We start from the raw sequence: 26,828 nt of genomic DNA, 5'->3' as shown, positions 1-26,828 counted from the left end.
ACGATGACCGTAATTCACTCGAGACTCCTTTATTTTCCACCTCACCGGATATTCATCCCATATTTCATCTGCTGCCATTCCCCGGAGAGAGCGACAGCTACTTTCCACCCCCGATCTGGAACAGGAGGTGTATCTCCTGACTATTTCAGATTGGCCTCAGGGGTTCTCGCTTTTTTCTTTTTTTTTTCCCGACGTGAGATTGACCCCCGGTCTCACAGATGGCGTCCCGGTTCCAAAAAGGCAAGTGCTCATAACCCGACGTGTCCTGACAAGTACCAGATTCACAAGAACTCAGCCACAATATCATCCCCTTCCACATAATTAGCACCCTGCCCTTGCCAAACTGGAGTGTTATGACAACAAATTTCCCTCTTTTATCATTAATCCTGGTGTGAAAATAAAGCATTGCTTTGCTAACTGATGGTGTTTCCACTGTCCTTGGGTAACCCCTCAGGCTGCAGAGACGGAGGAGGTTAAAATTTTTCTCCAGAAATATGACTTTTCTACAGAATCAGACAGCAAGGCACTGCAGTGCACATTCCCGATTGTACCCTGTGTCAACCAGGATTACCGGTCTAATCTCTCACTTGTCTCTTTTCTCTTCTCTCGTGCGTACTTTAATATTTCACCTCAAAGCCATGTGGTTACGAAGTAGACACTTCACAGGGACTTCACAGAGACATTCTGGTGTTTCCGTGCAGTTCAGCTCAGATTTATTGTTTCACTGCTGGTGCCAAACTGCACGCTCTGATTGATACTAAACATGTCCCCATGTCTGAACCCCTCTGGACAACACGGTCTTGAAAAGTTCTCATCCCCTCCCCTCTTTGGTCCTGACACAGAGCAGTGTGTAGCGTGTGAGACGCACAGATGTGGATCATGTGGCCACTGTAGAAACCCTACTTTTCACAACATAACTGTCACTCCATCCCCAAGAGGAAGTGTTTAGAAATGTCCTGCTCTCTTACTCTTTTCAGTTTACAAATAATGGTCTGGAATGAAGTTACTTGAGGGACATTTGATTTTGGTTTGTAGAGGCATTTAAAACCACTTAAACCCTACACTTGAGTCAACCGCCGTTCCCGAGGGGTCTATCTTTGGTCCGCTGGTTTTTCCCTTCTACACCAGATATCTTTATCGAAAATAGCCGATCTGTGTTTTGCATTACACTCCCTTCCTTATGTCTGTCTGCAGGCCATCTCTGTAAACAGTGCATTTCATTGTTGGCTCCAACCTTGACGTGTAGACAAAACAATTTAAACAGGAATTAAAATGGAATGTTTGCAAACATTGCACATTTAAATGCTCAGTCAGGAATCCCACATTTCCCTCACTATATTTGCCAGACCCAAGGGGTCGGGCTTACATGAGGCTTTGTACCTGTTTCGTCCATACATGGGCAGGGGCCATTTGTCCTCCGGCCCCAGCCAAAAAAAAGTTTGTGACGTCCCCTTTCGACACGAACTATTCATGACATTATGAACTTCAGTTATAAAGTGGTTTGTAGGTGTGTTACATACTAGGACTTCATTTTGGGTCTGGCAGAACCAGGTCCCCTGGTCTTGTTTGTTTACAATACCTGTACAAGTTGATGGTTGGTGGTCTGTGGTTTCGTAGGAAGTTGTTTCTATGTCAATTTTGATGTGACATTAATGAAAGCTGGCCATCAAAATCTCTCATCTTAACACTTAGCAGTGACTGTGAAAAGATTGTAAAAATTATGATTGATTGACTGAAGAAGACTGCAGCCTCATGTCTTCCATGTACGTACACAGCGCCCTGCATACAGCATCTTACACGCATCGATTTTCTATGCTGTTATTAGGCCTGTCACAATTATTAGATAATCGCCTAATTGCAATTATTTGAGATATTATTTTGCATAATCATTTCCATGTTGAAAAATGTTCATATATTTTCAAACATAAAAAAAAAGGGGAATAGACGATCTACATTTCTAATAGGGGTGGGACGATATATCGATATATCGATATATCGCGATACTTTCTCCCGCGATAAATAATCGATATGCTGCCGAAAAATATCTGTATTTCCTACTCTGTATTTGTGTAATGATGATTTTGAACTGTTTGGTGCTATTTTATGTGTTTATGAATTGAATACAAGGACTATCGTGATATATCGTTGGTGAATTTTCATGCAATATATCGTGATATCGCAATATATCGATATTTTCAGATATCGTGATATATCGTTGGTGAAATTTCTTGCAATATATATCAAATATCGTGATATCGCAATATATCGAACATCGTCGAATATCGTGATATATATTGTTATCGTGGGCCTAATATCGTGATATATATCGTATCGTGAGGTACCCATATCGTCCCACCCCTAATTTCTAAGTATAAAGTTATTAAATATGCCAGTAATGTGTTTGTTTGTAGTGCCCAGGATCACTTAGCAAATTGGCACCGGGTGAAAAAAGGGTTACAAAATCGAGGGATAAAATAAAAATAAATAAATAAAGTAATGTGTTTGTATAGTTAGGTTATTTTTCATACTTGCCCTGTGTAACTTCAATGCCTAAGAGCTAAACAGAAATGTAATTTTTATTCACTAGATTTTCAGGCCACTACGCAGCCTTCAAACCTAGTCCTATGTTGCGCCGATAAGAGCAATGGTCACCGAAGTATGGCCATTTGAAGTGTTAAACACTGCTATAGCACTGCTGCCGAGCAGCGATGCACTTAAAGCACCCAGGTCCACTGGCATACCTGTGTGACCTTGTGTTTCCGAGGTAGGGCTCTACGACCACTTCCTGGTAAAACCAGAAGTGAACAGATCCACTTCCGGGTTGCACCATTGAACTCTACACCCCTAAGGGAGTGTGTGGGTGAAGTTTCAAGGCAATCCGACAAACCAGAAGAAGGAAGGGAAAAACGGAAGTGTTCAATTTTGATGAAATTTGAAGTCTGTGGGACCACCCACCAAGTTTGGAGCCTGTAGCATGCTGGGAACTGGAGTTATGGCTGTTTAAACCCCAGCCAATAGGAAAGAAGAGGCGGGGCTTCAGCAATTACAGCCGGTCACTTTTGGTCGTCTAAGAGCACCTACCAAGTATAGGGCGTTAAGCATGCTCGGAACTGAAGTTATGGCTGTATAGCCTAGCCAATAGGAACACAGGGGTGGGGCGGAGCAATGGTGCGGCTGGTGTGGCTCGCAGGTCCGCATGTTACATTTGTGACGTCCACCCACCGTCGACCCATCGTCGGTTGACCCTCTAGCCACTTTTAATATAGGATATGCTCAGTGTTTATTACAATTATTTGTGTGACAATTAATCGTCCCGTAAAATTTCATAATTGTGATAGCCCTAGCTGTTATGTTAATTTGATGAGTACATTTTCAAAAGGCGTAATGTTCTCCATTTCTTTCTGTCTCTTTTCCTCTGTCTTTGTCTCCACAGGGCGAGCGGGGACTGGAGGGGCCACGGGGATCCAGAGGGCAGGGGGGCCTAGGAATCAAAGGCGACAAGGTAAGGGACAGTACAGTACAGAACTGGTTCTCAAAGTGGGGTTCGGGGACTCCCAGTGGTCCTTGAGGGGGTTCCAGGGGTCCCCAGCAAAATGGACAGTTTAAACACTTCAGCCTATTTTATTTTTTCGGCTATTCGAAAATAGCCAAACTACAAGCTCAGAATGCGTCTCGATGCGATGTGTTGTGAGCTTGTAGATCAGCTATTTTTGATAAATGTTGACAAATCTTCTCTTATGGGGATCCCAGACACAATCTTTTTTCAAATAGTAGTCCACAGCCAATTACATATAATTTGACATGAAAATGTTAAAATGTTCAGGACAGGACAGGACAAAGGAAAGGAAAGGAAAGGAAAAGACAAGACAGGAGAGTTCAGGACAGGACAGGACAGGAGAGTTCAGGACAGAAGAGTTCAGGACAGTTCAGGACAGCACAAAGACAGTACATTACAGTAGAAAGAGTAGGCTGTAAATTACACCCCCTCACACAAACATGCAGATGAACCCAGGCAGGCAGTCATTGTGAAGAATGGAAGGGCTCCAGTCAGACTAATACTATATATAATGAGCTTTCTCTGCACAGAGGAGATGAATGGCAAGGCTAGATTAGAGCTTGGCCAGAGAGAATGGGGCTGAAGCCTTGTTGGGGGGGCTTGCTCGTACTTTGGGCCGCTCACCTCCGTGTGCAGCATCCTCAGAAGACAGATGAAAGCAATGTGACCGCTGGTGTTGTTGCTACATTAAAGATCCATCTTGCCTTTTCATCCCTCTGTTCTCTGAAATCGGTGACTTAGAGGTACGTAGCCCCACTCCCGTAGAGTGTTTTTTTCTCCTCTGTTGAAAGACTGTCTGAAAGGTAGTATAGGGGCGAGCCAAGAGAAGGATCAGTTATAGGCGAGAAAGCCAAACGTGGTGGGTTAAAAGATTTAAAGGGCTAGCCGAACAATTTTCTTTTTACCTGAATGTTGTCTCGACACACAGAACGCAAGTGTTGTGTCAGGTTTTCCATGTCCTTAAAAATCAATGTGGTCCTTGAAACACTTGATCCCTGTACTATCGGCCTCTGCCCTCGGGAAAAATGTCAATTTTATGATGTCATTGGAATGGTCGACCTTTAGTTCTGGTTGTCAGTGAAGTCATCCTCAAGGACGTTCCATGTGTCTCTTTGAGCATTTTGCGTTAATTAGGTGTGGTTTCTTGGCGAGGATTGCCCTGGCAAGCTTACTGTACCTGTGTGGTGAAATTTATGACAATGATAATTACAGCGCTTTCATGAGCTAATGACACATCAGTCAGTAGTCAAGCCAACATTTGCATCTTGAAACATAATAAACTTTTTAATTTATTGTGTGTTGGACACACATGATTTATGACGTAAAGATGATGGATCAAATGCGCGAACAGACAAAGAGATGAAGATGTGTTAATTGAAAACAGTTGTTAAGTTTGCATTATTAAAACAATTACACATGTTAATATTTATTTTTACTCTGAGTTATCTAAGTTCCACTTGTGCTTGAACATCCGGTTGTTTCTCTGTCAACCACGTCCAACTCTGAATCATCAGTTAGAGTTCAAGCGATTCAGCATTGTTCCTTTATCTACGGACACCTGGAACACTTTATTATTTGCTGCAATAAACATTCTTTGTTCATTACCATATAAACCAGAACTGTGTTAAGTTATACTATCCTATTCGGAAGCTGTACTTATTCATAGTTGTAAATGTTTTTACGCGGGTACCTTGTAGAGTGACATTTTATTAAATGATATCGGCTCTTTCATGCCTTTGTATATACACTAATGAACATGCAATACATGCCCTGGAATGTCACAAACATAGCAATTTATTACTGGGTGCTTTCCATGTGCTATAAATCATATGGAACGTGCTATACATGTTCTTGACATTAAGTGCTATGTGTCGTAACAGTCTCACTGTGTTCCTCTACCTGCATTCTCGTTATAACCTATAGGGGGACTTTGGCCCTCCAGGGCTTCCTGGCCCTCTTGGTCTCTCTGGAGTGGGCATTCAAGGGGAAAAGGTAAGTCCTTCATTACTTAAACACTTAAAAATATATAAGCAGTTTTGTTCCAAAATTATATCCACCGCCAGAAGACGATGTGACATCTTAGAAAGTTATTGCAGGCCGAAAGCAAAGCATGTTTTGGGTGAAACGTTTATTTTATTCATATTTTGTTAAAATAGTATTTTCAAAGAAGGGATATATTATATAATAATGACAGAAACAAACAATTTCAATACGTTATTAATGATCATTTCATTCCAGAGTGGATGTAGAGTATCATTATTAATAAAGGTTATTGCTTTTGTTGTTATTCTGTGCATTATGCCACTGACTGTGTACTAAATAATCTCTGTGTCCATGGATTGTCCAGGGTGGAGAAGGGCCCAGGGGGCCACCAGGAAGTAGAGGCTCCCGGGGAGAGGGTTTCCCAGGTTCCAAGGTTTGTATGCTTTTATGCTTAAAGGGCAAAATAAATGTATCAATACATTACATCATGTGTTGTAATGTGTTTCTGGCACATTTAAAGCTGCAATCCAGAACTTAACTCTCTCAGTGCCAATGAAATAAAAATATATATTCATACTGTGCCAGCATTTTTTTTTAAAGTAAAACAAAATAATAATAATAAGTTAAACAAGAAGTGAATGGAGCAGCAAATCTTCGGATCACGATATCTTTGGATCAGAAAATTCTTTAAAAAAAAAAAAAAAAAAAAAAAGATATATATATTTTTTTCTCACTGAGAGTGTTAATGAATAAAACATTATTTTAACCCAAAACAATTTAGAAGACCTCAATGGGCATATGGGCGAAGGGAACAGAGGGGATGAGGAGGTGATGGTTAAGTATGGTGTTATGGGGAGAGAAACAAACAAAGGACAGATGGTGGTGGATTTTGTCAAAATGGAAATGGCTGTGGTGAGCACTAATTTCAAGAAAAGGGAAGAACACAGCATAAGAGCGGAGGTAGGGGCACCCAGGTGGACTATATTCTATATAGCCTGAAAGAGATTGCAAGGTGATAGCAGGGGAAAGTGTAGCAAGGTAGCACCGGCTGGTGCTCTGTAGGATAACCCTAGAGTGCAAGCAGAGGAAGACCGTGAAGTCAGAGAAAAAGATCAAATGGTGGAAGTTGAAGAAGGAAGAATGCCGCTTGAAGTTCAGGGAGGAGTTAAGATAGGCACTGAAGAGTTGCCGGGTGACTGGGCAACCACTGCAGAAGGAGACAGCTGAGAAAGTTCTTGGGGTGTCTTTGGGACAGAGGAAGGAAGACAAGGAGACCTGATACAGGAAAATATACAGAAGAAGAGGTTGGCAAAGAGGAAACGGGATGGCCAGATTTGTGACAGAAGGGTAATTTGCAAGAGTGAGAGGTCAGAAGTCAAAAGAGTAAACCAGAGAACCAGAATTATGGGCAGAGTTTCCTCTTTTGTCAACCCTCAGGCTGACAGCCCCTTTTTGACTATGCTTGCTCCCCTTGGTACTCCAACACCTCAGTGTCACTGAAGACTAAGCTTCAAACCTCCCAAAACAAACTGATTCGACTACTCCTCGGACTGGGGCCCATGACCCACCTCTCTCCCACTCATTTTGCCAGCCTAGGCTGGCTCAGGGTGGAAGACAGAGTTAAACAACTAAAATGGGACTGGTCTTCAAAATTGTAAATGCAGATTTGCCCGAATTGCCCCCTATACCCGCATATCTGTCTATATACCTCCAAAAAGTTAGTGACACCCACAGTCACAAAACTAGAGGCAGCGTAAACAACAATCTGGTACCACCCACCCATAAAACAAACATGGGCAAATTCTCCTTCTACAGCACAGCCACCAAGGTATGCAATAGTCTAACCCCATCCCTCAAAAAATGCAGTTCGCTGGGCTCATTTAAAACCGCCCTAAACACTCATCTTTCTGGAGGCCAAAAGAGGAGGTAGTACCAGTTTCCCGGTAGACAGTCGACCCCCCCCCCCCTTTTTTTTGCACATATTTTTTTTCCATATTTGTTTTTCATGCTTTTTTCTTTTTTCTTTTTTTGTACATAGTGTCATTCTTCTCTGTATTTTTATGTTGATATTTGAACTGTTTGGTTGTTACTATATATGTCTGAATGAATACCAAGGACCCCAACGGAAACAAGTCCGCAAGGACTTTTTTGGACGGACCTTATACTTCTTCCCTCAAAGAGGGAAGATGTATAAGACGGTAGTGAGACGGTAGTGAGCTATATAGGCTTCGATTATTTTGATTTATATTAGGACAAATTTGCGTGATTGTAAAGACGAAACGGAAGCGGGGAGGAGGCGTCACATCCGCTTTAACCTTAACCTTCCGCGCTCCAGACTGTATGACGGAAGCATTTGGAAATTGTGGGAGGCAACAGACTGGCTCGCGAGACTACATTACCTACGGGTTGACAATTACATTACTTCACTGCCTGAAGCTCATAAGCCCAATACTGTCCCTGGCCAATTCCCCTCCTTTCCCTCTTGCGTAAGTGGAAGATATTGGGTTTCCCACAAACCCACATGGGAGACCCATTTTCGAATCCTGGGTGGTACAGTTGGAAATACCTCCACTTGGAGAGGACATAAAACGTACGGATTGCAGCTTTAAGGTCTAGACAACCTACAGAGCACTTGGGTTGAGTTTAACTTGTTTTGTATTTCTTGACTGTAGTTACATAATGATATGAACACAAAGTTATGCCATATTTGTCCTCTGTGGTTCTCTCACACAGGGGGACCAAGGTTTGCCTGGGGAGGCTGGTATCACCGGAGAGAGAGGGGCTGGTGAACCAGGACCTAAGGTAAAACTCACCATAACTCATATCTGGATTCAACTGCACAAATACTATTACAGCTGTCAGTACCTTTACAACAAAGGCAACCTAGAGGTGTGCACAGTTGAGCTGAAAAGTGGCAAATTTCAATGTCACCGTACATCGTTATCTTACATTTCATCCTTCCATAATGCATACTTCAGAAGTTATGAAGAACAATGTATTAATTGATAACTTTACCACATTTTACCTTTGCCCACCAAACTGCACTGTATGTCAGATGTTGAGTTAAAGATGTAATATCTGAAGATTCATGGCCTTGTTGTGTGCACACACTCACACACTCTCGCACGCACGCACGTACGCACACGCACACACAAAAACAGCCTCACACAATAGTTTTGCAATCACTTTGTGACTTAAAGAGATATTTCACTTAAAAAAAGAATTGGTCATTTTATCATCTACTCAGGCTTTTGGGAGCACCCCGGACAGTTTTTAAGTTGCTTGATTCAGTATTTAGATATTTGATATTCATTTCATCAGACACACCCCCTTCCTATACAAACCCATTATAACTTCAAACAAAGCAAAGTGGGAACCATATACTAAAACACTTTTCTTTAATATGTGCACTAACGTATGATTGATGCTCTCTCTTCAGGGTGAGCCAGGATCACTAGGAATGGGTGGGTTGCCAGGTCTGCCAGGAGAGGACGGAGCACCTGGACAGAAAGTATGACTCACTTATCACTTATCCTCCGTACGTGACTGTTAACTCCATCCATGGTAAACCCTGTGGAATTCACTGTGTGTGTGTGTGTGTGTGTGTGTGTGTGTGTGTGTGTGTGTGTGTGTGTGTGTGTGTGTGCGCGTGTGTGTGTGTGTGTGTGTGTGTGTGTGTGTGTGTGTGTGTGTGTGCGTGTGCGTGTGTGTCCATAGGGCGAGCCAGGTCCCTCAGGTCTAAGGGGAATAGAAGGCGCTCCTGGAATTGGCACGCAGGGTGAGAAGGTACAAAATCAGTCTAATTCCTCCAATTTATCCAGGGAACTTCTTCTAACTGCCCTGCTCAAGGGCACGTCTACAGTAGTAGCTCATTCACATTCACATTCCCAACTCATAGCTTTTCCCCCTGACAGTCTGGGGATTCAGACTGGCGACGTTACAATCACAAAAAAAACATTTTTTTCATGAGCCCAGTCTCTGTCGCTGTGCTCAGATCAGTAACTTTAACCCCTGTTTGTCTCATAAGGGGGACCAAGGGCAGAGGGGAATACGAGGTTTGTCTGGTCCACCCGGCATTGCTGGGCCCTCAGGAGCCAAGGTGAGGATGCCTTTAACACACCTTTTGTTAGATAACCATTGATCACTAATCACACAGAGGCCATTTTGATCTTACTGTACATTGCACTTGGGGCTGGGGGGACTCCACCCCGAGAGGAGTTTCCCACTGTCATGTTATCATGGATGTATCGTGTTCCCATGATGGCCATTTTAATCTGAGAGCAAAGAGCAAAATGGCCACTGTGTGAATATGGTCATTTATATATCCCAATACGGCACCTTTTATTGTCGAGGCACTGCCTCTGTGGTCTCTGTTATTCATAGCGTCTGACTTCCTGTGCCTGATGATGTAAAGAGTGTTGTTGTGTAGTTGTTTTGTACAATATATATACAATATACAATAGTCTTTTTTTAATGAAATAGTAAAAATAATACAAAAAAGAGGAAAGATAATTAAGATTTTTTTTCCCCGGCATTAGGGAGAACCAGGGACGCCAGGTCGTTTGGGTTTACCAGGACTGCCAGGCCGTGGGATCATAGGAGGCAAGGTATCTGCTTTCTCTTCAGTTTTATAACCTTCAACAACAAACACATGACATCAAAATGAAGGAAAAGTCAGGGTTGCTAAATGAGCACAAAGAACATTCACCTACATTAAAACAACACAATTTAACAGGTAATAACAAATACAGGAAGGAACATTAGCCATAGTATTAGGAAGTAGTGTGTAGTTACTAGTTAGTAGTGGCTATATGAGTAGTTGTAGATGTAATAGTTGCAGAAGCAGCAATTGAATGTACTGTATATTCTGTACTGTACGTATTTCCAACTGCTCTCTACATCAATGATTGAATCATGTATGTTTCCCAGGGTGATCTTGGCCCAACTGGTCTTCCTGGTCCATTAGGGGAGACTGGCTATGGACTTCCTGGTCCAAAGGTAAGACATATATAACGCTTAACCACTTAGCCCCTATTAAAAATTGCCAATCCATGTATCAACTGATAGATAGTAGATCTGATATTGTTGCCAGACCCAGGGGGTCGGGCCTACATGAGGCTTTGTCGGTCCCCTTTTGCTATCGTTTTCGTCCATATATGGACGAAAACATTTTCTTACATGTCCCTCTTTTTGATTGGCCAAGCTTAGCGTGACGTAGTTTAGAAACCATTCAGATTTCCGGCCATTCAGATTTCAACCACTAGGGGTCTGGCAGTACCAGGTCCCCTGGTTCCCTTGTTTTTGCTAGAGGTTCTGACCCTCCCACCTACGTCGCACCACTGATCCGACCGATATGCCCATATATGGAGATCCCTGTATCTGTCAGTCCTTGTCCCTTTCATGCCCATACTGTATATGGAGATCCCCTGATGTCATCAGTTTATGCCCATATATAGCATGCCCCATTTTGTGCCCATATATGGCGCTGTTTGCGCCTGATGCCATGACTACACATTGAGGTTAGACAACACACTCCATATTTGGCCGTTGCTGCATTGAGAACTCCTCAGGCCGGTCCTCCCTTTAGCCAATTTTAATTTAAGATTCATGAAAACTTGAAAACAATTTGGAAAAGTTTCACTTACAGTATAATGATAATGCCTAATATAGGGATGCGACAAATGTATAGAACAGCTTGATGGGCATGTTTCGTAAGCTTACTGTATAGGCTACTGTTGGACAAAACTAATCAGTTCAAATGAGAGCTTTTTTGGGAGTGAAAAATATGAGTTTTGAATGTGTTTAGTGTGTCTGGGGAACGTCTAAGGATAAAAAACAACAAAGTTATCTCTTCTTTTGATTTAAATTTGAAAAAAAGTTCTACAGTATGCTTTCAAGTGGCCTCGTGCATGGATCCAAACCAAGGACTTCCGCCTGTGACCCTGACTTAACCCCTTCCTCTTAAGATAAATAATAAGTCATACCATGTTTGAGTCCCAATGCCACTGGTTTAGAAACAAAGGACTGTCTTGCATTGTGTGTACTGTGTTGTACCCTGTAAGGTGGTCCTGTTATCAAAAGGTTGCATCACCATCATCAATATGTGTGGAGTCTGACAATTACTTTTATTCATTATTTACATTTTCATCTTCGGCTTACAACGCGTTGCATCACGACAGGTTATGAGCTTGTAGATTGGTTCTTTTTGCTATTCTTTGTATGACAATGTTATTAAAAACATAGGGCCCTATCTTGCCTTACCTCCCTTATGCCTTAACTGTTTAGCCATTTTTTACTACTATTATTTTAAAATGGTTTTCAAAATAGTACAAAATGCCCCCCAAAAAAAGGCATAAGGGTTTAGGCAAGATAGGGCCCATTGTTCTCCATTATGCCTTGGGTGCCCCAACACCCACAAATGCCACTGAGCAGAGACAAATTAAACTATCTTCAATGTCAATAATAATCACATTCACACAATTTCAACATACTATTAGTAAAAAAGCAAAGAACATGGGAACTATAAAAGGAACCTGTTACAATTCAACTAATTGATGGTTATCCAGCTGATATTCAACCAGCTCTTTATAGAGGACTTGAAGTTGACAATGGAGCTAATCAACTTAAGGCTTGCAGGTAGCCCATTCCACGTAACTGCTGCAGACTATTATAACTTCACCTTTCCCATACAGCGTTTGAATCTGCTAGGTACACACTACACAGTCTCTGGAGCTCCCTATGGTGGAATAACTGTTACATCACTAACCTTAGAAAAGTAATTGAGTAGATCAGGGATGTCCAAACTTTTTTCAAAAGAGCCATGTATGAAAAGATGAAAATACCGTAGGACCGTCTGCATCTCCTGTTATACTGTACCTTTGGACCATAACAATGTCACATACAAATGCATTGCATTACAACAACTTTAATTAATTGCAGTGCAATAACAATAGTCTTTTGTTGGCTGCATGCCCAAATGTAGCTATGCCACTCATCTGTGCTGTGAACAAAACTAAAACAATTCAGCCTGCACTGCACTGCATTGCTATTGCAGTGCAATAAATTGTCTTTTATTCAAATGGCTGTGTAGCTAAACCAGGTGTGAAAAACGTACATATTTAAAACAAATATATTTGCCTTTCTTTCACATCTTGTGAATGAAACAACACAAGGAACAAGCAGTTATAGGAATCCTTACAAATCCTGCTAAGAAAAAGCCGATCAGCCCAGGGTAACAAAAATAAAAATAAAAAATCACATGACTGGTGGGCCATAAATAATACATTTTAGGAAGGAAGCAGTGGGCCATATAAAATCTGCCGTTGTGCCACAATTGCCCCCCGGGCCGGACTTTGGACATGTCTGGACTAGATATTTGGGTATCACCTTGTTTACAAAATTATATGTATTTGGCCACGGACCCCCATCTGAAAATGTTTTGTTCCAGGGACCACCAGAAGCAAAGATTTGAGTTAAAAATGTTTCCTTTAAAAAATGTATATTCAAAGATTTGGTATTTTTCAAAGTTTCAAAAATAGCAGATCTATAAGCTCATAGCGCACCACGAAGTGATGCTCTATGAGCTTGTATATCTGCTATTTTTTAATAGCCAAAGAAGTCTAAAATGACACAAATGCCCTCCCAGTTTTAATGGGTTAAGGATCAACCTACTGTAACTAATTTATTTATGATGGAGTTCATGTTGGATGATGTGCATATTATGTGTGCTTTTTGCAGGGTGTGCGCGGAGATTCAGGGCCCCACGGGCCACATGGTCCCAAAGGGGACGGATACCCCGGCCCCATGGTGAGGAATGAGATCCAATGCCGACGACCATATGTCCATCTGTTCATTGCATCTGTGCATTCATCTGCCAATTTGGTACATGTGTCTGCACATAGTTTTATAAACACTCATCTGTCCATCCTTCACTGGGCACTGATGGATGGGTCATGACCCATCCATCAGTTTTATGTTTAGTTAGTATAAAGAGTTTCAGTCAAAGGAACATGGCAGGGTTTATCCATAAACCATTTCCATGTCGTGTTGTTAATACTTTACATACCTGTACACGTTTTAGTTTGATGTAAGGAATACGAGAGCCCCTGCCCTCACTTATGTTTCTGATCATACAGAACGTCACAACACATAGTTGACTTTGTGCTGTGTTGTGCTGTGTTGTGTTGTGTTGTGTAGGGCCCTCCTGGTTTGCCGGGCCTTTTGGGAGAACCTGGCGTGGAAGGAATGGGCATCCCTGGACCAAAGGTACAAACGTAACATTATGTATCTGTATTCCATGCACATACATACAGATATACAGTATGTTTTATATATATTCTGACGTACAGTATAAGTACAAGTGAGCTAGCAAATAATTTAAAGTGATCTAAGGTGAGTCCAAAATTATTTGAATACATGTGAGCTGTGCAGTGCAAGTATACCCGTATCTCCCTCTTTTGGGGGATCAGTCTGATTTAGCCTGTGTGCATGCGTGCGTGCATGTACAAAAGTAACATTTGCGGCTACATCATTCATTCATACGATCAAGCTCACTCAGCTTGTTTGATTGTTAGGCTGTGTGCATGTACAGCAGCCTTCAGTTGGTCCAAACCCTGTGTTTTCATCTTGCCAGGGCGATATTGGATTCCGTGGGTTGCCGGGGTTACCGGGACCTCCAGGGGAAGGCCTTCAAGGACCACCGGTAAAAAAAAAAAAAACACCTCATAACTCACACACACTGTATTATGAAGAACACTTCTGGAATGTCCCCACCAGCACGAAGCGCACAGGAATACCACGGCCTTCATTAAAGTAAATTCCAAAAATACTTTTCATCAACCATTTGTCACCGTTCAAATAGTCGACACACAGCGAGCGGTGTGTAATCTTTATTCTGATTTACAGTGCGTCCCAGATGTTTGTGATTGATCCTCAAGAGGTATTATGTTGTACCTCTTGACAGACAGCTCCAGACGGTTTTGCTTCACCTTGTACGTGCGAACGCACTACCCCTACTACCGCCCAACCCAACCCCCACCACCACAGGGGCTTAGCGTTCACAGTGATATATGGTTCGGCCTCGCCAGCGTGCCTCTGAGCCTTGTGTGAATCTTTGCAGACATACAGTACAGTATCGCCTGAATTATGCTCACGTACCAAAAAACAGTAGATCTAAGCTGACAACGCGTCGCGGGCGCGACGCACTTGTCAGCTTGTAGATCGGCTATATTCAGTGCGCGACACCCTGGCTCAACTGAGCACAACTCAGGCTTACGTTGTCGGTTTTGATGTGCGAATGCCCAGCAGGCCTTAAACAGACTCCTGCCCAGAGAGGAAGTTCAGGGGGCCCCCCCTGGGGGCCATCAGAGGCCCTCAATTATCACATCCACATTTCCCTGCAGGAAGTCCTGTGCTTCAGATCAGGGTCGTTACCGGCCCAAGGGATCACACTGGCCGTGGATCATTAGATGTGATGTAATTTAAAATGAGCAGAGCGCCTCAAATGACTACTCGTGTTGAAGTTTATTTGCATATAGACAGGGAAACTCGCTGTGTCCATACTGATGAAATAACTCATAACATGCATAGCGGATGAGAGGCAACGGGCGGGCATGGTATGCAGACCCCTAATATGCCAGATGGTTTTATGAAAAAAGGCAGCTTGTCCATGTATTAATACGTAGACTGTAGTTGCTGTGGTTTGGGGGGTAAATATGCATTATCCCATACATTATAGGGATAATACATAATACTAGTATGTTCAATAATGATGTTTTGTACACACAAGTCTTAGGTGTACTATTTTACATAATGCCTCATTTCTTGTCATCTTCGAGACACCATGGCATGCCTATGGTGTACCTTGTTTTAGCATTTGTGTTGATATCTGTCTCTACCCTACTGTGCACTGTAGGGTAATGGCGGACGACCGGGCCCTCCAGGGCCATCAGGGCCTACGGGACAAGGCATTCAGGGGCCAAAGGTAGGTTGTGATAATATGCCACGCTCCACCTGTACAGACTGGAGTGTGGTCCTATCGTAGATTACTTACAGTAGCTTCCAAGGATAGGTGTTTCATTCTCACTGGGGGCCATCCACATTTAAAATACATGTACTCCTGATACCATAAGATGCTTTGGTTAACAGCGTCCACTAAACAGCAAATGTTATATTTTGTGTACAGGTTTGTAGGAGAAATAGTTGTGAATATTGTCACATTTTTAGATGTAGAACACTCTCTCTACCATCCCCCTATATGCACATGTAAGAAGTCAGACTGTATGGTACTGCATACATAATTAAGTCTAGGTCACGTACATGGAATCTGTACGGGCAGCAAATTGCAAGTGACAGGAGCAAAAGTAGAAAACCGGCCCTTCTCCACATCTCACATAGCAATCGCTTTGCCCTATGTTTTTTTTTCATTCAGGGTGAGCAGGGATCCCAGGGCGTGTACGGCCCAAGAGGAATCCCCGGGGAGGGCTTCCCTGGGGCTAAGGTGAGTCAACAAGTTTGTTTCTGCTGTGTGTGTGTGCGCGCACCTGCATACACACACATTATTCTGCTACATTACATCCAGTTGGCAGGTGCAGCACATGACATGTTGCACTGAAGCCTAGTCGTACGACTAGGCTTGTCCCACCCGAAAATAGCCGATCTATAAGCTCGGCTATTTTCGGGTTGGGATACCATCATACAACAGAGTATACATTAGGCATAATACACAGATTGCATATAACCAACATTCCACTGGATTATTGGTAAGGTGCAGTCAGGGAATTAAGCCTACTTTACAGACAAACTGGTAGTTCTGTGTAGAAATGTCTATGGATGTTTTCACTATATAAAATAAAGTGTCCAGAACATTTATCTAAGTCTAGTTTGGCAACCTGTGGCTAAAATACCTGTGACAAAATAATATATTTGTAATAGTCAATATAACAATATTATAAGTGTCCTGTTCTTCCAGAAATAAAGTAATACTGCTCCAATGGGACGCTGCGTTATCTACCCAGATATAAAGTTAATAATACTGCTCCAATGGGACGCTGCGTTATCTACCCAGAAATAAAGTTTTTGTTGTGGTCAGTGGTCAGTGGTGTAAAGTAACTAAGTACATTTACTCCAGTACTGTACTTAAGTACAATTTTGAGGTATTTTTACTTTACTGGAGTATTTCCAATTTTCTGTACTTTTACTTCTACTCCACTACTCAGAGGTAAATATTATACTTTTACTCCACTACAATTATTTGAAAACTTTATTTACTAGTTACTTTGTAAACATACAGTACAGTACATAACCCACTTCAGCCCTATATATTAATTCAGCCATTTGAAAATAGCCGATCTACAACCTCGCAATGCGTCCCATTGTGCTATTTTCAAAAGATTTTTATACTTTTGAAAACTACATACTGCATAATGAGTACTTTCTTGTTTTGGTACTTAAGGTACATTTTGATACCAATACCTTTGTACTTTTACTCAAGCAAATTTAGAATTCCGTACTTTTACTTGTAACAGAGTATTTCTACATTGCAGTATTGATAGTATACTTTTACTTAAGTAAAAATAATTGAGTACTTCTTCCACCACTGGTTGTGGTGATGTCATGATGATTCAGTCTATAGTCTTTTTTAGTCGTATGACTCAAAATCAGACCTGTTGGTGTGTGTGTGACAGGGGGACCGCGGCTCAGCCGGGGAGAGGGGATTGAAAGGCATTAAAGGAGAATTGGGGGACGGCGGAGTACCAGGACAAGCTGTGAGTCATGCCCTATGTTCCTTAATATATCTATACTAACATACAGTATGAACTATCTGTTTGACAGGCTCAACTCATGGACCATTTTGTTTCAGTCTCACTGATTGTGTTTGTTTTTGTTTGTTTGTTTAACCTTCATTTTAAAATGAAAGATGAAAGACCTATTTTTCCCAGGAGACCTGGTTAGGGAACATAAAAGATTCAGGACAATACACAGCAACTTTAAAATAGACACATATTATACTAACCCAGCGTTGCCTGGGTTATTGCATGGGTGAAATCGGCACAAAGTACTTGGAGGCCAGACTATGACGTCAGTCAATCAGTCATCTCTACATATTTAGGCAAAGATTCATCCGAGGCAGCCTCTCCATTGATTTCCAGAGTGCAATTAAACTTGTGTAAAGTTAAAAGTACAAAATGTTTCAAAAGGTTCTCAAATGCTCGTGACCTTCCCCAAGTCATAACACACCTCTATGGAAGGTTTCAGTCCAGTGCAAGACAGACAGACAGACAGACAGATTTAGATTTGAGCTAAAAAGCATTATTTTACACTTTGGCTATTCAGAAATAGCAGATATACAAGCTCATAGCTTGTAGATCTGCTATTCTTTTTTAATCGTGAACATTTGTGAAAATCTTTGAATATATATATTTGTAACAAATCTTTGCTTCTGGGGGGGTCCCTGGAACAACATATTACATACATATACATTTTGGGGTCCTTGACATGAAAAAGTTTGAGAACCACTGACATAGTAACATACGTTTTTTTTTTTAAACAGTTAGGATTTAGAAGACATTTTGTAGAATCGGCCTCAGGTCTTAATGGGTTAAAAAAGTTATATAAACACAACATCACAAATTCACACACTGGCATCTAAATGTGTTTTCTCACCTCAGGGCCGACCAGGGGACAAAGGTGAAGCGGGTCTCACTGTAAGTCCTCCTGCTTTCATTCATGTTTTCCTTTCATTTACAGTACTCTGTTATTTTCAGTAGTCTTTCAGTTGTACTCTTTAAGTTGCAATACTTTCATTTGATACCCTTAGCAGTAGTCTTTCATTTACAGTACTTTTTCATAATTCCATACTTGTTCTTGTGTTCTTGTTCTCACTATTTAATAATCTGTGTTTTCTTGATTGATTTCAGAGAGAGGACATCATTCGAATGATTAAGGAGATCTGTGGTATGGCACCTCGTTTTTTTTGTCCTCACAAGTTCATATTTCTTATCTGGTGGTTCAGATGTCGGAAAGATTTATACATGTGTTACGTGACGTTGCGTTACCTAAACTAATAAGCCCCCCGGGGGCTTATTAGTATTATCACTATAATGGAAATGGAGGTATCATTAGTATAGTGAAAATGGAGGAAACCTGATATGTTATGAGATTGGATACAAAAATAGAATGGAAAGATCCTGGATGCAAGGCACGGTCTCATATCCTCGTGCTGTGATCAAATTTAAATGCAAATGAGTTAATAGGTAGTGATGAAATGAAGAAAGAATAACTGCATGGGGCTCCTTAAAAACATCGCACATCTCGCCTGAATATACCGTCGGCTCACAACGTGATGTGATCACCTGTGATCCTGAGCATCTTCCAAAATGCTAAACCAAATCACGCATTTGTAGGAAAGCCTGATAATTTGGTTTTATTAAATTATTCTATATTTCTTTTATTATTGCTATTGTGAATCCCTCTGTAACTCTCATTTTGGACAGGGAGTTATGTCTCAAGACGGTGTCCCTTTTTCCCCCCCAAGGATGTGGCATCAAATGCAAGGAGAGACCCATGGAGCTGGTGTTCGTGATCGACAGCTCGGAGAGCGTCGGCCCCGAGAACTTTGAGATCATCAAGGACTTTGTGATGGCGTTGACGGACCGCGTCACGGTGGGACGGAACGCCACCAGAATCGGCCTGGTGCTGTACAGGTCTGTGAATGTGTCAAAAACCATTAGTACCATTGTTTGTGTGCAACCAACTGCAGGGGGGCCTTGAACTGTCAATAGCATGACAGATGAATATCATCGCTGTTGGGCAGAAACTCCATATTTCAACTTTTTATGTTTTTTCATGAATGAATGGCCTACTTTGTCACACTACAGTGTCACATAAAGGTAGTAAAGTTAGCCGATCTACATCAAGCTCACAATGCATTGTGAGCTTGATTATGGATCTTGAATGTCAAGTTGATGATGTCATTGTGACGTCATATTGACTTACAAATATGGAGTTATTTGCCGCGCCATTAACTTCCAGAATAACTTATAGAAAGTTAAATATTTTGTGGTCCCGGAGAGTTTAATATTTCATGGCTCCATGAGGTGTTTGATTGTCAAAGTGTATACAGTATGCCCACACAGCAATACACACAGCTTGGACCAATGGCATGCAAACGAGGAGCGCTCATTGTGCTAGAAGGAGTGGACAAGGCAGGGAAAACGACACAATGTAGCAAGTTAGTGCATGCTCTGCAACAAAGTGGACGAGCAGCTGAGATGATGAGATTTCCCAATAGAACTACTAAGATCGGGCGTATGATCAATGCCTACCTTGAAAACAAAAGCAACTTGGAGGACCACACAATACACCTGTTGTTTTCTGCAAATCGCTGGGAACTCGTGCCGTCGATGAAGGACAAGCTGGAACAAGGCACCACTCTGGTTGTAGATCGGTATGCCTTCTCTGGAGTTGCATTCACCAGTGCCAAGCCAGGGTTCTGTCTGGACTGGTGTAAGCAGCCTGATGTGGGACTGCCAAAGCCAGATCTGGTGATGTTCCTACAGCTCAATCCAAATGACGCCGCACTCAGGGGCCAGTTTGGAGCAGAGAGATATGAGAACAGCGTCTTCCAAAGAACAGTCCAGCAGAAGTTTGAGCAACTGACGAAGGACTCTTCAATCAACTGGCAGATAATTGATGCTTCCCAAAGCATTGAAGACGTTCATGCCAACATCAAGACCCACAGTTTAAACACCATCAACACAGCTGAGAATCAGCCGCTTGGGGAACTATGGAAATCAACCAAGAAATAAATAAATATATATTTTATGTATTTTCAGACCAAATAAGTCTTGATCATCATCATAACTGACCTTGTGAGGACACACACTTGCCTCACAGTTTCACGTTTACGTTTCATTTTCTTTTCAAATATTTGTAACAGAGTGGTTCACTACCTCAGCCTGATGGCCTCAAAGTCTAATATCTCCCCCGAGCAATAGGGAATAATTCCCTTTGGCTTAGCGGTTAAGATGTTGGCATTCCAGGTGGGAGACCAGGGTTCGAATCCCGTTACAAATGTTTGAAATTTTCTTTATTTGGTGTGTGCTTTCCAGTGCAAAATAAAGGAAAGGTATGATTTTAGGGAGCATGCTGTAGGCTATTTCCTGTTAGACTCTCTTTTATTTTAAATACTTCACTGAAGATTTTAGGAGTGAGATTACGCTGAGGTGCTACGCCACACAATACCGGCAGCCACATTACATATAGTGTATATGAGATGCAGTACTGGGAATAGTCTGCATCCAGGAATAGGATGCAGACAATGGACACTGAAATGTCACACAGTCATTTATTAGTTATGGGAATATGGGTCAACATAAAACGCAGCACTGCTCCAAATATGTCCAATGAGCAACAAAACCAGTTCAAAGCATTTTCCAACTAACTTTGTTTCAGAGACTTCTTGGTTTCAGTCCACCAAACTAAGTATTGAAAATGTTGAATTGTGTACAGGTAATAATAATGATCATCTTTATTTATATAGCACTTTTCACACCGACATGCAGCTCAAGGTGCTTTACAAAATAATATTCATAAAATAAAGGTGAAAGATACAAGATATAAGTTGAAAAGAAATTAACGTAAAATAAGTACTTTTGGCCAAGGCCACTTGCCATTCGATACTTCAGTTTATGTATGGCATATCATACATCTCGCAACTCTAAATATCACTGAATTAGCTTTGTTTGTTATCTTTTCCATTCTGTGTCCATATCTGTCTGTCTGTCTGTCTGTCTGTCTGTCTGTCTGCCTGCCTGCCTGTCTGTCTGTCTGTCTGTCTGTCTGTCTGTCTGTCTGTCTGTCTGTCTGTCTGTCTGTCTGTCTGTCTGTCTGTCTGTCTGTCTGTCTGTCTGTCTGTCTGTCTGTCTGTCTGTCTGTCTGTCTGTCTGTCTGTCTGTCTGTCTGTCCGTCCGTCCGTCCGTAGATTGATCTCTCAACCAACCTATCTGTCTCTCTGTCTGTCTCCAGCCTGGAGGTGAAGCTGGAGTTCAACCTGGTGCGCTACATGACCAAGCAGGATGTGAAGCAGGCCATCAGGAACATCCCCTACATGGGGGAGGGCACCCACACCGGCACGGCCATCCGCAAGGCCACCCAGGAGGCCTTCTACAGCTCCCGCACGGGCGTCAGCAAAGTGGCCATCGTCATCACGGACGGACAGACGGACAAGCGGGAGCCCGTGAAGCTGGACATAGCGGTGCGGGAGGCGCACGCCGCCAACATCGAGATGTTCGCGATTGGCATCGTCAACACCTCCGACCCGACGCAGGGCGAGTTCCTGAGGGAGTTGAACTTGATCGCTTCGGATCCGGACAGCGAACACATGTTCCTCATCGATGACTTCAACACCCTGCCAGGTGAGGCGGGGCAACCTGCAAAGTCCATGACTTGTGTTATCGGTTGTTGCTACTCTGCTCTACATGCCACATGAGTTTATTCGCAGGGGTCTTCAACAGGGGGTCCGTGATCCTTAGGGGGTCCTCGGAGATACTGCAGTGGGGCCGCCAAATCTTTGTGTGATAGGGACTTATTATTTTATTTTCACATTAGCACTTGAACCCTCGCATCCCTATTCTTGGGGGAACATTAGCCGAAAATTACAAGCTCACAACGCGTTGTGAGCTTGGCTATTTTCGCGGCTATTTTCAGTGAAGAGGTTTGGTGTACAGGGAAAAAAGAGCAGACCAAGTACCGAGCCAAAAGGTCACGTTTACAAAGTATTGAGGGTCGTTACATGTCTAAAAATACACATTTAACTTGAATCTAATATGTAGTGGGGGTCCCTGCATCATCTCTCTCTCAACTAAGGGGTCCTTCGCCTGAAAAACGTTGAAGACCCCTGGTTTATTGTACAGTATACATACTGTACATTGTATTCAAATGTAGTTGCAAGCAAAGCTGACACACGAATGGAAAACAATAGTGATCTCTCATTAGCGTTGTTACGTCTGTATCTCTGACTCGTCATGCCCACAGCTCTGGAGTCCAAGCTGGTGAGTCAGTTCTGTGAGGACGAGAACGGAGCCTTGATCAACCGGTTAACGAACGGCTACAACGGCAACAACGGCAACGGCAGGAACACCATCAATGGGAACGGGAACTACGCCATCGGCGGTCACACCTACCGGCCGGCCAGGGAACAGGATCGGCCGCTGAACGGTCGACATACCGGCAGCAACGTGGGCACCAGCACCCACAGTCAGGTTGGCAGACTAGTGGTCACCTAGTTAATAACGTGTCACAATAATTTTAACCCCTTTATCCATAATTTTATACTTTGGCTACTCAAAAATAGCAGATCTGCTATTTTTGAAAAATCGTGAAAATGTTTGCTAATATTTGAATATTTAAAGCGAACATTTGTAGCTCAATTTTTTGCTACTGGGGTCCCTGGAACAAAATATTTTGAGATGGGGGTCCGCGGCCAAATACATATCATTTTGGGGGTCCTTGACATGACGAACCTGACGTTGAGAACCAGTGCCTTAGAGGACATGTATTTAATAATATTCTGTGACATTGGACTTGGATTTGTTCAGCCATCCTTTTTGTTGATGCACGCTTATATATTATGTCATTTTCCTCTTTTGATCTAAGGGTGGCCACCAAGGAGGAGGGGGCCAGAACGTACACGTCGTCGGGACAGACTGGGGAACCGATCGCGGGGACACGTTTAACCGCGGGGACACGTTTAACCGCAACACCACATCGACCGGGCTCGTCCCTCCGGTCAGGGAGGGATCGTCCACCAGTACAGGAGGCTCCTCTTCATCATCATCATCAACAGTAGTAACGTCATCCTCAGGTGGATCTGTGAAGTATGTCCCTGCACCACAGCAGCCTCTCCCCAAAGGTACATAGAACAACCGTTTATATTTGAGACTTTCAGATGCTCTTATCTTTCTATATAAATCCAGGTATTTCTGTCTTTGTGTGTTTCTGTGCGTCTGTCTCTCCCTTGGCTTTACTTATTGGCTGAAACACTTGCCCGTACGCGTATTATGGAGAGGAAATCGCAGAACTCTCTTTAGTTGGTGCATCATAGATGAGTGACGTCATAGACTAGTTCTCAGATAATGGCTACTGACGTCACAGTATTGACTCGATACTTCAGTACTGATGAATACTCTTAGGGTGCGTTCGGAAATTGCGCACCGGAGCACACTCGCCTATTAGTTTGTATTGGCCAGTGCGCTCAGTGCTGTATTTCCGAACGCACCCATAGACTGGGCACTAACTATGACACAGGTATTGCACTAGTATACTGAATGTTACAATTGAGGTGTTTAGCAGACACTTATATAAGCGATTCTCTCTCCGTTCCATTATGTTCAGTTTATGTTCGTCTAGACAAGGCCAATTCATTCTAGGCTATTATGTTCTATTTTATTTTATCAATGGTATAATCATTACCATTACCATTACCATAATCTCTCTCTGTATCTGTCTACCCCCCCCCCCCCTCCAGAAGTCGTACCGTTGGACCCCCGCTGTGCACTGCCCCTGGACCAGGGCCCGTGTCGGGACTACAACATCCGCTGGTACTACGACAAGCAGGCCAACGCCTGCGCTCAGTTCTGGTACGGCGGCTGCGAGGGCAACGGGAACCGCTACGAGACGGAGGCCGAGTGCAAGAGGACGTGCGTGTCGGCCAGATCCGCAGGTACACGCACATGAGCCAACCAACGGACGCAAACGAACACAACCCTCGTTTCTGTGCCCCCCCCCCCGTTGATGATATGAACGGTCAAGGGCCCATCTCCACTTCTGTACACACACACCCCCCCCAAACCCCAACCTCACCTGTGTGCTACTGTACCTCCTCTATCTCCCTCTGAGCTTTCCTAATATCTTCCTCTATAAAGACATTTCATCTGGACTGCAGAGAGAGGACTGTTTAAAAAGCCTACATTTTGTATCTACTCTTACAAAATGTGGATACTGTACAGAAAAGACCCTTCCTTCCCTTTAGTTATTTTTGTATTACTTTTTTTTATATCTTTATGGGGTTCATTCTTTTTCACTTTCTCTATGTTGTTTTTCTCTGATGTGTTCTAAATGTGACTTGCTAGAGCCACCTGCTAAGTGTTTCTTGTGCTGTACGTGCAAACCTACTTGGCCATTCAGACTGATTGTGATCAACCATCCTATCTATCATCTGGCTAAGCCATCACGTCTCCGGCCGTAGCTGAGTGGCTAGAGAGGCCGCCTGGGAATTAATTCGAAGAAGGTCACCGTCCGACCCTCGGCTCGACCAGTCTACGTGTCCGCGAGCAAAACCCTTAACCCCTAACAGCTCCCCCCCGTGCACTCATCTGAGCCACCTGAGCAGCCATCTGCTGCTTGAAGCAGTAAAAGTAATTTCCTCTGGATTACTCCCTGTCCCTTTCCGTTTCTCTTTCTGTGCAAAGGTTCTCAGCGGATATTCAGCCAATTTAACAGAGAAATGACAGCCTTGTAACTGTTTTATTGGCTCCGAACGTGATTGACTGCTCACGTTCCAGGTGTGTTGTTTTTTTATATACTGTGGGAGGTTGAGAGGTGGCCTCTACACATCCGCTGGACAGCAGATCTTTATTTTTTTAATTGGGGGAGGGTAGAGGGGGCAGCTAATATTGGCCAATAGTCATAGGATTATATATATATATATATATATATATATATATATATATATATAAAAGCCTTATTAAAAAAAAAATCATGCTAATTATCTGTGATGTTCCAAGTCTCACTCTGGTTTCAAAGGAAGCCGTTTAATTAATTTGATCTGCACTTATCTGCAAATCTGCTAATGAGTCCTGTGAAAGCAACACGTACAAATCGAGTCACATTCTTTAGCACCTATTGAACAGTATAGTATAAATTATCTAATTCTACTTGGATTGAATCTAGCTTGGGATAGATACAGCAGACCAACAGGATGAAAATAGACCTTATTTTACTGACTAAATCTCACTGTCCTCTCAGGAATCTACTCAAGCACTTGGAAGAGTTTCATTCTACAATTTGATAATAACAGCTATGAGTTTAAGTTCATGACTTTTGGCTGCAGTATATGGAATAATACGCATTATACTGTACATATTCACAGACGATGAGAACATTTTGGGAAAGATATATAATGGGTTGTTATTCTTACGTCTTGTGACTTTGCTTGTGTTTCTAAGAAAACAGAGATACAGATATGTCTTGTTTTTGTGTGTTGTTGTTTTTTAATCAGCACTGATAATTTCCAGATGGCAAACTGTTTTCCAAAGATGATACAGAGAATCAAATAGTTGAATCTCAGAGCAGATAGACCACTATGCCGGTCTGTCACATTTAGCTGTGGTTTTGTTTAAGTGTTTAAGTGTGTTAATATGTCGTACGACAATCTGAAAATAGCTGCCCTCTACAAGCCCTCAACACGTCGCATCACAACGTGTTGTGAGCTTGTATATCTGCAATTTAAAAAGAAATCTTTTTGAAAACAATTACATATTTTTTTACTTAAAAAGAAAGAAAGATTTGAACTATTTTGAAAGTGTAGCCCAAAATAGTGATGCCAAGGTTAAAGTGGTTAAGTTGTGTGACATGGTGATTAGTGTCTATCTATTTCAGTCCTCTCATTGGTCTGTAAGCTCTACAGAGAACATAAAGTTTGTTTCAGTAACAAAACCTAACCATAATACCTCAGTGCAATCAATAGAGCTGATCGCCCCTTGTGGCATCGCCATCATTCATTTCACTTCACTGTGTTTTTTAATACTGGGAAATTAAAATATTGATCGTTTTAATCTGTTTAGCTCCTTGTTCACAACAGCCAATAACATGCAGTAAACCTTTTAGTCAAATCTGTTCAGTTATAGTAGCAAATTCGCAATCAATTTAGCTTCTTTCTTTGATACTAAGGAGAAATACTGTGTAACATGGAGGAATAGTCTTTGAATACACTTGAATGTGATTTGTATTGTCTTAATTTCTGCCAGTGAAAATGTGACGTTATGTTGGGTTTGCATTGTTTCAGTAATTTGTTTACCACTTATTCAATAAACGTAAAGAATTCCTCCCTATTTGCTCTAGCAATATTCTTGTTAGATTACAAAATAATTTATATGGACACAAGCATAATATGCTTCCATATACATATAAATTAAACACACACACACACACACACACACACACACACACACACACACACACACACACACACACACACACACACACACACACACACACACACACACACACA

General features: G+C 42.3%; 2 protein-coding genes across 4 annotated transcripts in view; both read left to right on the top strand.

The window, feature by feature from the left end:
- Positions 1 to 26,645, top strand: part of LOC308080889 (uncharacterized protein) — a 45,291-nt gene extending 18,646 nt beyond the window's left edge. For 2 of the 3 annotated variants that reach the window (XM_080422974.1, XM_080422973.1), the window contains exons 15-36: positions 3,434 to 3,502; positions 5,480 to 5,548; positions 5,904 to 5,972; positions 8,273 to 8,341; positions 8,979 to 9,050; positions 9,257 to 9,325; positions 9,567 to 9,638; positions 10,078 to 10,146; positions 10,469 to 10,537; positions 13,277 to 13,345; positions 13,736 to 13,804; positions 14,172 to 14,240; positions 15,453 to 15,521; positions 15,969 to 16,037; positions 17,224 to 17,304; positions 18,208 to 18,243; positions 18,457 to 18,493; positions 19,074 to 19,242; positions 21,566 to 21,954; positions 22,574 to 22,800; positions 23,195 to 23,450; positions 24,066 to 26,645. In XM_080422974.1, the coding sequence (XP_080279100.1) occupies positions 3,434 to 3,502; positions 5,480 to 5,548; positions 5,904 to 5,972; positions 8,273 to 8,341; positions 8,979 to 9,050; positions 9,257 to 9,325; positions 9,567 to 9,638; positions 10,078 to 10,146; positions 10,469 to 10,537; positions 13,277 to 13,345; positions 13,736 to 13,804; positions 14,172 to 14,240; positions 15,453 to 15,521; positions 15,969 to 16,037; positions 17,224 to 17,304; positions 18,208 to 18,243; positions 18,457 to 18,493; positions 19,074 to 19,242; positions 21,566 to 21,954; positions 22,574 to 22,800; positions 23,195 to 23,450; positions 24,066 to 24,274 (2,376 nt within the window). In that variant the 3' untranslated portion in view covers positions 24,275 to 26,645. The remainder of the gene's footprint in view (positions 1 to 3,433; positions 3,503 to 5,479; positions 5,549 to 5,903; positions 5,973 to 8,272; positions 8,342 to 8,978; positions 9,051 to 9,256; positions 9,326 to 9,566; positions 9,639 to 10,077; positions 10,147 to 10,468; positions 10,538 to 13,276; positions 13,346 to 13,735; positions 13,805 to 14,171; positions 14,241 to 15,452; positions 15,522 to 15,968; positions 16,038 to 17,223; positions 17,305 to 18,207; positions 18,244 to 18,456; positions 18,494 to 19,073; positions 19,243 to 21,565; positions 21,955 to 22,573; positions 22,801 to 23,194; positions 23,451 to 24,065) is intronic. The other variant, XM_080422975.1, reaches the window with a different exon arrangement.
- On the top strand, positions 19,466 to 20,346 carry LOC308080196 (thymidylate kinase-like; the record flags this gene model as incomplete). The annotated part of the gene is made up of 1 exon (XM_080421972.1): positions 19,466 to 20,346. Exon 1 carries the CDS (start codon positions 19,663 to 19,665, stop codon positions 20,344 to 20,346), a length of 684 nt encoding a protein of 227 aa, XP_080278098.1. The 5' UTR covers positions 19,466 to 19,662.
- Positions 26,646 to 26,828: the final 183 nt, after the last annotated feature.

This window comes from Gymnoscopelus braueri, assembly GCF_963280865.1.
Source record: "Gymnoscopelus braueri genome assembly, chromosome: 24".
Lineage (NCBI taxonomy): Eukaryota > Metazoa > Chordata > Actinopteri > Myctophiformes > Myctophidae > Gymnoscopelus > Gymnoscopelus braueri.
This window is presented reverse-complemented; position numbering and strand designations above follow the sequence as displayed.